The 14,715-nt window shown below is 30.8% G+C and overlaps 1 protein-coding gene across 1 annotated transcript in view; it reads right to left on the reverse strand.

The window, feature by feature from the left end:
- Positions 1 to 14,715, reverse strand: part of Hk (potassium voltage-gated channel subfamily A regulatory beta subunit hyperkinetic) — a 426,198-nt gene that overhangs the window by 331,831 nt on the left and 79,652 nt on the right. The window contains exons 3-4 of the mRNA XM_075299067.1: positions 6,828 to 6,925; positions 236 to 634 (exon numbers count right to left, since the gene is read on the reverse strand). Coding sequence (XP_075155182.1) covers positions 236 to 634; positions 6,828 to 6,925 — 497 coding nt within the window. The remainder of the gene's footprint in view (positions 1 to 235; positions 635 to 6,827; positions 6,926 to 14,715) is intronic.

Below are 14,715 nucleotides of genomic sequence, written 5' to 3' on the forward strand. Positions count from 1 at the left end.
ATCGGTCGGTAGATATGTATTAGAAGTATAGGAGTCATTTTCAAAAGTTTTCGACTTGGACGTGGAGATTTTACAAGGAAAATGTTGGCGATTTTATAAGTAAAATGTGAGTATTTTGACCATTTTTTTCCAAATCGGAAAAAAATATATTTATTTATTAAGTCTATGGGTTACATTATTTGAGGGCTGTATCTAAGTCTGAACTGGTTTCAACCAAATTTTTTGAAAAACTTACTTTTAAATCGTGTGTATCGGCCGCTGAAGATAATCGTTTGCGTTCGTAAAGATGATCCCGCTCTATGGAGCGACTACGAAAAGCTGGTGGTAGACCACGATCTGGTGGTGTTGGTATAATAGGTGTAGGTGCGCTACTGCTACCACTTATTAGTTGCTGCTGTTGCTGCTGTTGTTGTTGCTGCTGCGGTGTTTGCTCTTCCTGGTCTTGTTGATCTTCCTGATGCTGCTGCTGCTGCTGTTGAGCTTGGCTTGATGTTGTCGGAGGACTATCCTCACTTTGTTGCTGCTGCTGATGCTGTTGATGCAAGATTTTTTGTTCTTCTTTTTTCTTCTCGCGTTCTTGTTGTCGACGTATTTCAAAATCCAATAAACGGGCTTCGCGGGCGTCTCTATCTTTCTGTAAGTGATATAAAATAGTTTTATTATTATACGTTAATGATTTCCTATATAGAAAAAAGCTATTTTTAATTTAAATCGTAGTAATCGAAACCGAAAAATACTCCTTTAAAAAATTAATATTTTTCTTTTCATGAAATCACAAATCAATCACAAAAATTAATTGTATTATAATTTTATATGATAATTAATTTTTTTTTTATAGATTCAGTAGGGCAGGGCCGACTAAATTACACCCTGCACCACTCTGAAGACCAATCTTAGCAAACTTCGAAATTCCTATTCTCTGTGCGAAACACGAAAAAACAAAAGCGAAATGTTTTTTCGGTATAAATGCAAATTTTACTAAAAATATATAAAGGCTTTAAATGGTGATTTTTTAGCTACTATCTTTTTAACATAGCATTAGTTTAAACAAGTTTGTTTAACTATCAAGCATCCTCAACCTTTCAAAATACAGCTGGTGCAAGAATTAAAGCCGAAGGACACACAGTAATCACGGTTGCAATAGTTGGTAGAATTCGACCAAAAATGGTAGATTTTTTGCCGGTTAGAAATCCAGATGTTTGGTAGATTTGGTAAAATATTCCTCTCCAACTAAGAGGTACTTAATAAATTTTCTATAGAAATAAAATTTTGACAAAATTTTCTATAGAAATAAAATTTTGACAAAATTTTCTATAGAAAAAAAATTTTGCCAAATTTTCTATAGAAATAAAATTTTGACAAAATTTTCTATAGAAATAAAATTTTGACAAAATTTTCTATAGAAATAAAATTTAGACAAAATTTTCTATAAAAATAAAATGTTGACAATATATTTTATAGAAATAAAATGTTAATAAAATTTTCTGTAAAAATAAAATTTTGACAAAATTTTTACAACATTTTCTATAGAAAAAATTGACAAAATTTCCTATAGAAAAAAAATTGACAACATTTTCTATGGAAATAAAAAAATAGAAAAAATTTTCTATGGAAATAAAATTTTGACAAAATTATCTATAGAAGTAAAATTTTGACAAAAATTTCTATAGAAATAAAAATTTGACAGAAATTTCTTAGAAATAACATTTTTGCAAAATTTTTTGTAGAAAAAAATTTTGTTGTTGTTTTTGATTTCAGCTTAAAACTATGCATTGACTAAACTTCAAGTGTAACTTAACCAACAGAGGAAAATAATGTTTGTCAAATTTATTTGGGCAAAGCCCTATAGACTGCAAGATGGTTGGATGGACGCACGTTTCGGAATTACCACATTCCTCATCAGCATCCTCTACTTGCAGCAAAACTATCAACCAATTATCAGAATAAATTCTTTTCCTCTGTTGGTTAAGCTACACTTGCAGTTTAGTCAATGCATGGTTTTAAGCTGAAATCAAAAACAACAACAATGATTAAAAAAGCCAACAATAACAAACAAAATTGACAACATTTTCTATAGAAATAAAGTTTTGACATAATTTTCTAGAGAAATAAAATTTTCTATAGAAATAAAATTTCGACAAAATTTTCTAGAAAAATAAAATTTTGACAAAATTTTTTAGAAAATAAAGTTTTGACAAAATTTTCTAGAGAAATAAAATTTTCTATATCAATAGAATTTTGACAATATTTTCTATAGAAATAAAATTTTGACAAAATTTTCTATAGAAATAAAATTTTGACAACATTTTCTAGAAAATAAAGTTTTGGCAAAATTTTATAGAGAAATAAAATTTTCTAAAGAAATAAAATTTTGACAATATTTTCTATAGAAAAAAAATTTTGACAAAATTTTCTATAGGAATAAAATTTTAGCAAAATTTTCTATGGAAATAAAATTTTGACAAAATTTTCTATAGGAATAAAATTTTAGCAAAATTTTCTATGGAAATAAAATTTTTACAAAATTTTCTATAGAAATAAAATTTTGACAAAATTTTCTATAGAAATAAAACTTTTAAAAAATTTTCTATAGAAATCAAATTTTGTCAAAATTTTCTATAGAAATAAAGTTTTATTAAAATTTTCTGTAGAAATAAAATTTGGATAAAATTTTCTATAGGAATAAAATTTTGACAAAATTTTCTATGGAAATAAAATTCACGAAGCAGAACGTTTATTCACGCACGATACGTGTGGTATCCAATCCCACTCACGCACATTCACGAAATGAAAACCAGTACTCACGCACGAACTACTTTTAAAGATTCACGCTCACGCACGATTTACGACAATTCACGTGATTCACGACAAATTCACGAGACTCACGACATTTTCCAAACGGAAATCAGCAAAGGTAACAAAATTCAAAAATAGAATCTAGTTTGAGAGCTAAATTAATTTCACTTAACGTACGAGTATGAATTAAATCTTGATTTTTTCGTGAGCGTGATTTTGCAGAAATTTTATTCACCCACAAAATAAATAAAATTTTCTAAAATTTTCTATAAAAATAAAATTTTGACAAAATTTTCTAGAGAAATAAAATTTTGACAAAATTTTCTATAGAAATAAAATTTTGACAAAATTGTCTAGAAAAATAAAATTGTCTATATCAATAGAATTTTGACAATATTTTCTATAGAAATAAAATTTTGAAAAAAATTTTTATAGAAATAAAATTTTGACAAAATTTTCTATAGAAATAAAGTTTTGACAAAATAATCTATAGAAATAAAATTTTAATAAATTTTTTTGTAGAAATAAAATATTGACAAACTTTTCTGTAGAAATAAAATTTTGATAACATTTTCTAGAGATATAAAATTTCGAAAAAAAAACCTATAGAAATAAAATGTTGGCAACATTTTCTAGAGAAATAAAATTTTCTATAGAAATAAAATTTTGACAAAATTTTCTATAGAAATAAAATTTTGCAAAATAAGTTTTTTGTTTGGTAGTTTGTTGATAAAATTTTCTCTAAATGTGCTGGATAATTTTTGGCTCAAGTAGCAACCGTGACCGCAATGTAAAATTTTTGGTGAGTGGCCTCTTGGAAAGTTGACCAAAGATTCGCGTTTTGTTGAAATATTCACCCTTATTCCTGAAGTCGCCCTCGCCGTCGCTTTTTGTCGCTTTTCATCAGTCGCCACTAATTGGTATTCCGTTCGTCGACATATTCTGCTATCGAAGAAAATCGGTATTCCTGGTGTCGCTTTTTGACGCCAACATCGTCGCTTTTTATCGCCTTTAAATTTACCAGCGCCTTTAATTTTGACAAAATTTTCTATAGAAATGAAATTTTGACAAAATTTTCTATAGAAATAAAATTTTGACAAAATTTTCTATAGAAATGAAATTTTGAAAAAATTTTCTATAGAAATGAAGTTTTGAAAAAAAAAATCTATAGAAATAAAATTTTGACAAAATTTCCTACAGAAATTAAATTTTGACAAAATTTTCTATAGAAATAAAATGTTGACAAAATTTTCTATAGAAATAAAATTTTGACAAAATTTTCTATGGAAATGAAATTTTGACAACATTTTCTATGGAAATAAAATTTTGACAAAAATTTCTAGAGAAATAAAATTTTGACAGAAATTTCTATAGAAATAATACTTTTTCAAAATTTTTTATAGAAAAAAATTTTGTTGTTGTTTTTGATTTCAGCTTAAAACCATGCATTGACTAAACTTCAAGTGTTAAGCTTAACCAACAGAGGAAAAGAATGGTTGTCAAATTTATTTGGGCAAAGCCCTATAGGGTGCAAGATGGTTGGATGGACGCACGTTTCGGAATTACCACATTCCTCATCAGCATCCTCTACTTGCAGCAAAACTATCAACCAATTATGAGAATAAATTCTTTTCCACTGTTTGTTAAGCTACACTTGCAGTTTAGTCAATGCATGGTTTTAAGCTGAAATCAAAAACAACAACAATGATTAAGGAAAAAAAAGCTAACAATAACAAAAAAAATTTGGACAAAATTTTCTATAGAAATAAAATTTTGACATAATTTTCTAGAGAAATAAAATTTTCTATAGAAATAAAATTTTGACAACATTTTCTAGAAAATAAAGTTTTGGCAAAATTTTCTAGAAAATAAAGTTTTGGCAAAATTTTCTAGAGAAATAAAATTTTCGATATCAATAGAATTTAGACAATATTTTCTATAGAAATAAAATTTTGACAAAATTTTCTATTGAAATAAAATTTTGACAAAATTTTCTAGAGAAATAAAATTTTGACAAAATTTTCTAGAGAAATAAAATTTTGACAAAATTTTCTATAGAAATAAAATTTTGACAAAATTTTCTATAGAAATAAAATTATGACAAAATTTTCTATAGAAATAAAATTTTGACAAAATTGTCTATAGGAATAAAATTTTGACAATATTTTCCATAGAAATAAAATTTTGACAATATTTTCTATAGAAATAAAATTTTGACAAAATTTTCTATAGAAATAAAATTTTTAGAAATTTTCTATAGAAGTAAAATTTTGACTAAATTTTCTATAGAAATAAAATTTTGATAAAATTTAGAAATAAAATTTTGACAAAGTTTTCTGTAGAAATAAAATTTTGACCAAATTTTCTGTAGAAATAAAATTTTGATAAAATTTTCTAGAGAAATAAAGTTTTGACAAAATTTTCCAGAGAAATAAAATTTTCTATATCAATAGAATTTTGACAATATTTTCCATAGAAATAAAATCTTGACAATATTTTCTTTAGAAATAAAATTTTGACAAAATTTTCTATAGAAGTATAATTTTAATAAAATTTTTTGTAGAAATAAAATTTTGACAAAATTTTCTGTAGAAGTAAAATTTTGACAAAATTTTCTAGAGAAATAAAATTAAAAAAAAATCTATAGAAATAAAATTTTGACAATATTTTCTATATAAATAAAATTTTGACAAAAATTTCTATAGAAATAAAATTTTGACAAAATTTTCTATAGAAATAAAATTTTGACAACATTTTTTATAGAAATAAAATTTTGACAAAATATTCTATAGAAATAAAATTTTAATAAAATTTTTTGTAGAAATAAAATATTCACAAAATTTTCTGTAGAAATAAAATTTTGATAAAATTTTCTGTAGAAATAAAATTTTGATAAAATTTTTAAGAGAAATAAAATTTTGAAAAAAAAATGTTGTAGAAATAAAATTTTGGCAACATTTTCTAGAGAAATAAAATTTTCTAGAGAAATAAAATTTTCTATATCAATAAAATTTTGACAAAATTTTCTATAGAAATAAAAATTTTGCAAAATAAGTTTTTTTTGTTTGGTAGTTTGTTGATAAATTATTTTCCAAATGTGCTGGATAATTTTTGGCTGAAGTAGCAACCGTGACCGCAATGTAAAATGTTTGGTGAGTGGCCTCTTTTGGAAAGTGGACCAAAGATTCGCGTTTTATTGAACTATTGTGTTCAACGACGAAGTTCAATTTAAGTTCAATGGGTACATCTATAAGCAGAATCAATTTTTGAAAGAAAATAGGCCAGAAGCATTATAAAGGCTACCGATCTTAGAAAAATTTGGTGCGGTCTATGGTATGGTTGTACTTTGTCAAGGATGATGCGAATTGTAACGTAACTGCGAATGGTGTCACTTGCTACACATCAACCGTAACAATCAAGTTATTGAGAGGCAAGTTCGGTGAACATTTTATTTCATGAGTGGGGCCAACCAATTGGACTTTTTTTTTTGAGGGGCTTTGTTAGCGCTCATGTCTATACAGATAGGCCCGCTTCAATTGATGCATTTAAAGACAACATTGAAGCATTTAGTGGTGAGATTCCGATCGAAACGTTGGAAAGAGTATGCCAATCGGATGAACCTTTTGAGGTGCGTTGCGTTCAACATTTGCATGAAATAATTTTCAATACATCGAATGAAATATTGATTTCATGAGTTTTTCTGAAATTTATGGGGAGTTTTCCGTTAGCTCTTAAAAAATTATCCTTTATGTACATTTGCAATCTAGAAAATTTCAACCTTGAAATTCATCAAGTTTTTGAGAAAAAACAGCGTTAAGGAAAATTTAATTAGGCTTGGGAAATTTTTCTAAAGATTAAAAAATAAACTATAGCGAAATAAATAGTTTGCAATAAATTAAGTAAATTTTAGCATCATACACTTATAATACACTAATTCACAGAGTAATGTAGAGTATAATTAATTATATCAATTTAATCGTGTCTGAAGTGTAAAATCCAATTTTTTCTTTGTACTTTAATTTGATACCTACCCTATAATTTATAGCGTCTTGTTCTTCCTTTTTTGCTTCCCTTTCACTACGCTGACGATCGCGTTGTTTCTCCTCGTCCGTTTGCGATGTCTTGCTGTCTGTAAATGGTTTTGTATATAAATATATTTAATTAATTTTATTTTTCGTTTAATTTTATGATATTTATTATTGAGGGTTTCTTGTGAATTTAAGAAAATATAAATTTGCGAAAATGCATTACAAGTATTTTTAATAAATGAAAGATAAATTTCTATTATAATGAAAAATTCATTCATGCGAAAAAAATGTTTATCTAATTTAGCCAATCATTATTATGGGCACTCATTTGGAAACATTTCATACGGACATACACATGTTATTAAATTGTTGCATTACTCTCTAAGAGAATTTTCTAAAGGAAACATATTTTATAGATACTTAACAAACATACTATATTATTGTATTTATGTCATATGCTATTTAAGATATAGTTATATATTTTTATATATGTAGTGTATGGATTGTATTAACTTTTGATTGGGATTGCAAAAAATACAGGAGTTTGTTTGGGGTAAAATTTAATTTAAAATTTAAAGAAAATTTGCTACAATAAATTATATTGAAAATCAAGAAACTGTATTAATGCGAGATTGTTCAATTGGTGTTTTATTTCATTTTATGGTTGGTGGAGATCATTAATTATAACTACGAATACATGTAAAGATTTTAGTTTGGAAGTTTGTTATACCCACCACCATAGGATGGGGGGTATATTAACTTTGTCATTCCGTTTGTAACACATCGAAATATTGCTCTAAGACCCCATAAAGTATATATATTCTGGGTCGTGGTGAAATTCTGAGTCGATCTGAGCATGTCCGTCCGTCCGTCTGTTGAAATCACGCTAACTTCCGAACGAAACAAGCTATCGACTTGAAACTTGGCACAAGTAGTTGTTATTGATGTAGGTCGTATGGTATTGAAAATGGGCCATATCGGTCCACTTTTACGTATAGCCCCCATATAAACGGACCCCCAAAATTTGGCTTGCGAGGCCTCTAAGAGAAGCAAATTTCATCCGATCCGGCTGAAATTTGGTACATGGTGTTAGTATATGGTCTCTAACAACCATGCAAAAATTGGTCCACATCGGTCCATAATTATATATAGCCCCCATATAAACCGATCCCCCGATTTGGCTTGCGAGACCTCTAAGAGAAGCAAATTTCATCCGATCCGGGTGAAATTTGGTACATGGTGTTAGTATATGGTCTCTAACAACCATGCAAAAATTGGTCGACATCGGTCCATAATTATATATAGCCCCCATATAAACCGATCCCCCGATTTGGCTTGCGAGGCCTCTAAGAGAAGCAAATTTCATCCGATCCAGCTGAAATTTGGTACATGGTGTTAGTATATGGTCTCTAATAACCATGCACAAATTGGTCCACATCGGTCCATAATTATATATAGCCCCCATATAAACCGATCCCCCGATTTGGCTTGCGAGGCTTCTAAGAGAAGCAAATTTCATCCGATCCGGCTGAAATTTGGTACGTGATGTTAGTATATGGTCTCTAACAACCATGCAAAAATTGGTCCACATCGGTTCATAATTATATATAGCCCCCATATAAACCGATCACCAGATTTGACCTCCGGAACCTCTTGGAAGACCAAAATTCATCTGATTCAGTTGAAATTTGGAACGTGGTGTTAATATATGGCCTCAAACTCCCATGCAAAAATTGGTCGATATCGGTCCATAATTATATATAGGCCCCATATAAACCGATCCCCAGATTTGACCTCCAGAGCCCCTTGGAAGAGCAAAATTCTTCCCATTCAGTTGGAATTTGGTACGTGATGTTAGTATGTGGTATCCAACAACCATGCAGGAATTGGTTCCTATCAGTCCATAATTATATATAGCTCCCATATAAACCGATACCAAGATTTGACCTCCGGTGCCTTTGGGAGAAGCAAAATTCATCCGATCTGCTTGAAATTTGGTACGTGGTGGTAGTATATGATATTTAACAACCATGCCAAAAGTGGTCCATATCAATCCATAATCGTACATAGCCCCACATAAACCGATCCCGAGATTTGGGTTTGGAACCTCTTGGAGGAGAAAATTTCATCCGAGTGAGTTGAAATTTGGTACATTGTGCTAGTATATGGTCGTTAACAACCATGCCTAACTAGGTCCATATCGGTCTATAGTTATATATGGCCCTCAGATAAATCGATCCCCAATCACACAAAAATTGGTCCATATCAAGTTCATAATTGTTGTAATGACACTTTGCAGTGTTATAAAACATTTTTAGGAAAAATGTCCTTTTTTGAGAATCCTGTCAGGAAACTCATTTTTGACAAACACCAAAAGCTAGGACTACGGGAGTCATCACAAAGGCTAGCTAGGCAGTCGGCTGGGGGGTTCTCGTCCTTCCTCAATGTTTGCCTGTTCAAACATTCCAATAATAAATTTTAAGACTCCCTATTTTTTTAAATAGACTAAAAAATAATTAAAAGAAGAAAAATGGTCCGTGTTACTAAATTGTAACAAAAACAAAATACCCCAATAAATTTAGTAACAAATGAGAAAATTTACAACAATTGGTATTGGCTTAATAACGTTAAACAATGGCGGATCCTAGATGTTTTTAGGATCACAATGCATAATTTCCCCACCCTTCCTGAGTTTTACGTGCATGTACATTTTGTAAAACCCCCATGTTAAAATCTAAAACAAAATAACTATTTTATCATCACCATCATCTGTATAGGAAAACTCAAAAATTAAGTTTAGAACTCCATATTTTCAAATATATACAATTTTGTTTATTTCAAATCATAATTATTAAATATAAATTTAAATCTAAATAACAGAGAAATAAAAAAAATATGTGGCAAAACTTCAAAATAGAATACTTAAATGTTCAATTGGTTTTAAACCGTTAGATTTACGAACAGATGCAAAAAAAAATCAAATAAAGAAAATGATATCTTAGAAGGGAAAATAATTAAAGCCAGAAAAAATTGAATTAAAAATTTTAAATTTCTTGCATATTATTAAATAATCTCGTATTGTGATTATTTGATTGAAACGATTAACATTTATTCTGTCATTATGTGTTTTACTTAATAATTAGTGTATCAAATACATGTCCCTAGATTTAGTAGGGTGAACACTGCCAGTATGCATGTGCGACAATAAAATCATTGAACACCGGTACAAAACTCCACGAAAAGAAATATGCAAAAAAATTAAAACACTTTCACCAAGCCTAGCTCTCTAAATTTTCTAATCTTCTTTTACACTTTACACAGGTGGAAAGAATTTACAAAAAAAAACAATTCACTTACCCCAGAACATCTGCTGTCGATTGAAGAGGCCTTTTCAACGTCGTTTGATGCTGGGCTGCTTAACTTTTTTGCTGTGGAGCCAAGATTAATGAAAAAATAGTGTTTATCATACAAGATCACTAATAATTAATCTGGCTACTATTAGGGCTTTAATCACTTTACTTCGTTATGTTATTCAATATATGTTTTTTTTCTTTTTTTTTTACACAATTTTACTCACATTTTGCATTTTCTAGTTTAAAAAAAATTTAATTCATTTAAATTTGTGTATAATATTTTCTTAATAAATTTTCCTCGACACTTCAGATATTTCAACATGATCAATTTGCACTTTCTCCATTTTGTTTTAAACTTTGTTGTTTTTATGTTTTTTTTTCAATTTACAAATTATCAATCTTTCTTCCTTACTCTTCAAAGTCAAACCAAGACTGTAATGCCAAAACAAAAATGGAGATCATCAAAAGTGAAATGGACCATGTTCTTTCTGTCATTCTATCAATTTTTGCTTTACATATACTATTTGTTGTTGTTATTTTCGATAATGTTGCAATTTCTAAGAGGTGTAAATCAATGCAAAGATATCAAATGGTATCAAACATGTTACAACGAATTATATTCCATATAAATGTGCATTATGATTGCAGCATGTTTGATCAATTGCAACATGGATATTAGGGTTTTACATTTTTAGTTTATGATTATGGAGATTAAGCAAAATTTTAATTAAGAAATTTTAGCATAGTTAGGAGGCTTAGCTCAAAATTTATGACAAAAATACTAATAAAATTGCCCTTCTCAATACTAGTTAATTGTGTAGGATATAAAATTTATACTTATGCTGCAATGGCCTATATGGTAACGCAGGAAATTTAGCGGGATTCTGGCAAAATCGCAAAAAAAATATTTTCAGTTGATGGAAATCAATTTAAGCCGGGAATTTCAGCAAATTTATATCGAAATTTAGAAGCAGAAGCTCGTTCACTTTTCTTGATGTAAATTTGCAATGATGTAAATGCCTTCGTTGGATGTTTTTGGTGTATATTTCGGGTTGTTTTCACCACGTGTTGCAGTACATGTATCTTTCTCCCACAATGTTATGAGGATTTCCCAACAAGAATCACAAGGTAGTTATGTCCTCATCCAATATGGACTGATCCAAAGCAAAAATCCTTCGGACAGAATCCGTCCAGAAATTTGGATGAAGTATTTCTAAAAATTATTTTTCTTATTAGGAAAATTTCATTCATACTTTCTTTTCTACTAAGCTTTACCTGTGATTTTATTATTCCCAGTCACTGCTGATAATTGCTTAATAAATTTCAATTGACTTATGATCTCGAGTTGTCTCAAAAAAATTAATTTAAAATTTACTTGAAAAATATTTCTTAAACTTCACGATTTGTCTTCGATGCGTTCGCTTCAGAATGTGAAAGAAAAAGGAAGTTTATTGAAATTAAACGAAGCAAGAAACCTATCAAGAGCGTAACTAGAAGGAGAGGCGTATATTTAACTGTCAAATTAATTGGAATATTCCATCGATAATTTAAGCTATCGATTATGCATTCAATCTAATCAAAAGGGTTGAAATAAATGATGCCAAAACCAATTCAAAACAATTTTATTTCCATAAGCCAGTTTACCAAAGCCAAAATTTTTTTGTGGATTTTTGAGAAATAAATATAAATTTTATGTATTATTAATTTATTTTGGATATTTCGGTGAAAAAATTTATCATGAAGGTCACGTCAAAAAAAGTTCATTACAAAACCAAATAATTCTGGCTCCTTGAGCAACAGAATTAGTTGGAAAATAAAATTAAAGCCTGATATCTTTGGCATGAAAAGTGCCAACTAGTTTGCCATCAAGATCCTCCAATATATAATAATGGCTTCCAAGTCTTTCCCGAACTTTCGCTTTTATAAATATTGGTGCCAATTTGGCATTAAACTTTTTCTCTTGATTACTTTGGGCGAAATTTCTACGGAAAACTTCCTGGCCAACGTTGTAAGTCTGTAACCTAGTTCGCAGGTCATATCGAATCTTATTTTGCTCGTAAGCATCCTTTATATGTTTCCTTAAATCCTGACGAATTACCTGTAAATGGTCATCCCTAGATAATTTTACACAGGGTTCCTCAAGCAAGTCTAAATTTCTCAATAACTTGTATGACGACCCATGCGTCATCATGTCAAGTCCAAATAGTGCCTTGTAAGGCGATGTTCCGATTGCCTGATGGTAAGAATTACGGAGGGCACAACTTATGGAACTCAGATGTTGATCCCATAAGTTGTGATCCTTTTTCAAGTAAGCTCTAATTCCTGCAATCAGAGAACGATTAACGCGCTCTGATGCGTTTGATTGTGCCGAGTAATATGCTGTGTAAATATGTGAAATGCCGTAGCTTGTCAAGAAAGCGTTAAAATCATTAGCTTTAAATTGACTTCCGTTGTCACTTACGAGCGTTTCCGGTACACCAAATACGTGAAAAATGTGTTTTTCAAGAAAATCAAGGATAGATGACGACGTAAACTTCCTTAGTGGACATAAAAAATGGAATTTCGTCAGGTGATCCAGGACGATAAGCAAACCAATACTACCATTCTTACTTCTGGGATACGGACCTAAAATATCTACATACAATCTTTGAAAAGGACGTACTGAGGTCGCTTGTTTTCCCATAGGAGGCTTCATAATGAAATTCGGAGCCTTGGTAGTCTTACAAATTTCACAGGATTGTATGTATAATCGAACGTCTCGTAATAAACCTGGCCAATAAAAGTTTCGCCGAATAATCTCCAAAGTTTTCACTATTCCACCATGGGATGAAATAGGACAATCGTGAGCTCTGGAAATTACTGAGTTTCGGAGACCTTTTGGTATCCATAACTTCCAGGCACTCTTCTCTTGGTCAGTATCGCCTGAATAATGTTCAGTTCGTATATATACGTACCCATCCATGATTCTAATATCAGGAAATTTTTCCAATTTTTCATTAACACGACTTTTCAATTCGGTATAGTCATCATCATTAAAATGTGGCGAGTCAAGATCCACTTCCGGTTCAATTAGCTCAATGTCATTAATTTCGTTACAAGGAATACGGGAGAGCGCATCTGGCACAGTGTTCTCTTTGCCTTTCCTGTGGCTCACACTAAATCGGTAAGATTGGAGTTGCAGTACCCATCTGGCCAATCTTCCAGTTAAATTTGGTTGTTTCATGAGCCAAACCAAGCTAGAATGGTCAGTGACAACCTCGAAGACCTGCATCTCTATATAGCATCTAAAACGCTTAACGCTCACGTTCAGTAACGCTGTAATTCCGCTGTGCGGAATTCAGCTTCCTGCTCATGAATGCTACAGGACGTTCTTGGTTGTCACTGTCCACTTGAACTAAGACAGCTCCAATTCCATAATCACTGGCATCACAGTGAATATAGAACTTTTTCGAAAAGTCTGGATTTGCCAGAACCGGGGTTGTTGTAAGAAGATCTTTGACACGCTCAAAAGCTCTTTGAGCTTCAGGCGTCCACACAAACCTTCTCTTCGTCGAAAGAACTTCCGTAATAGGAAAAACTTCTGAAGAAAAGTTTTCGATAAACCTACGATACCAGCCAGCCAGTCCAAGAAAACCTCTGACTTGTTTGAGATTCTTTGGAACTGGCCACTCTCGTATCGCCTTTACCTTCTCTGGATCGGTGGTGATTCCGCCGTCTCCAATCACGTACCCTAGGTAATTAACCCTAGTCACACAAAATTTGCTCTTACCGATATTGAGAGTAACATTTGCTTTCCTAAACTGAGATGCGATGCGAATCAAAACACCCATATGACTTTCAAAGTCCTCGGACACTATTATCAAATCGTCTAAATAACCAAATACGCAGTAACGAAGGTCAGCTGGAATAATTTCATCGACTAGCCGACACATCGTTTGGGGCGCGTTACAAAGCCCAAATGGCATTACGACGAATTGATAAAGTGGCCGGCCTGGGACAGTAAAAGCCGTAAGGGGTTTTGACTCGTCATCAAGCGCCACTTGCCAATAAGCATCCTTCAAATCCAGTTTGGAAATTAAGTTTGCTTTAGGCAATCTTGCAAATATTCCCTCAATAGACGGAAGCGGATATGCATCCTTTTTGGTGACTAGGTTTAATTTCCTAGCGTCCAAACACAATCTGACTTTACCCGGTTTCAATACAAGCCTCATCGGTGAACTCCACGCAGATGAAGAAGGTTCAATCACACCAAGAGATAGCATTCTATCTACTTCCTTGAAAATAACTTTCTCCACTGCGGGTGACACGGGATAAAATCTTTGTTTGATTGGACTTGCATCCCCCACGTTGATTGAGTGTTTAATCAACGGAGTTCGTCCCAATCCTTGTAACTCAAAATCCGGAAATAATTTTATCACCATATCCAGCTGTTGCTGTTGAGCATCAGAAAGTGGATATTTGGTATTATCAGAGTCATTACCCTGATCATCCTCATTTGATATTTTTTGATGTTCATCAAGTTCGAGTAAATGATCCGG

Source organism: Haematobia irritans, chromosome 3 (assembly GCF_050003625.1).
Source record: "Haematobia irritans isolate KBUSLIRL chromosome 3, ASM5000362v1, whole genome shotgun sequence".
NCBI lineage: Eukaryota > Metazoa > Arthropoda > Insecta > Diptera > Muscidae > Haematobia > Haematobia irritans.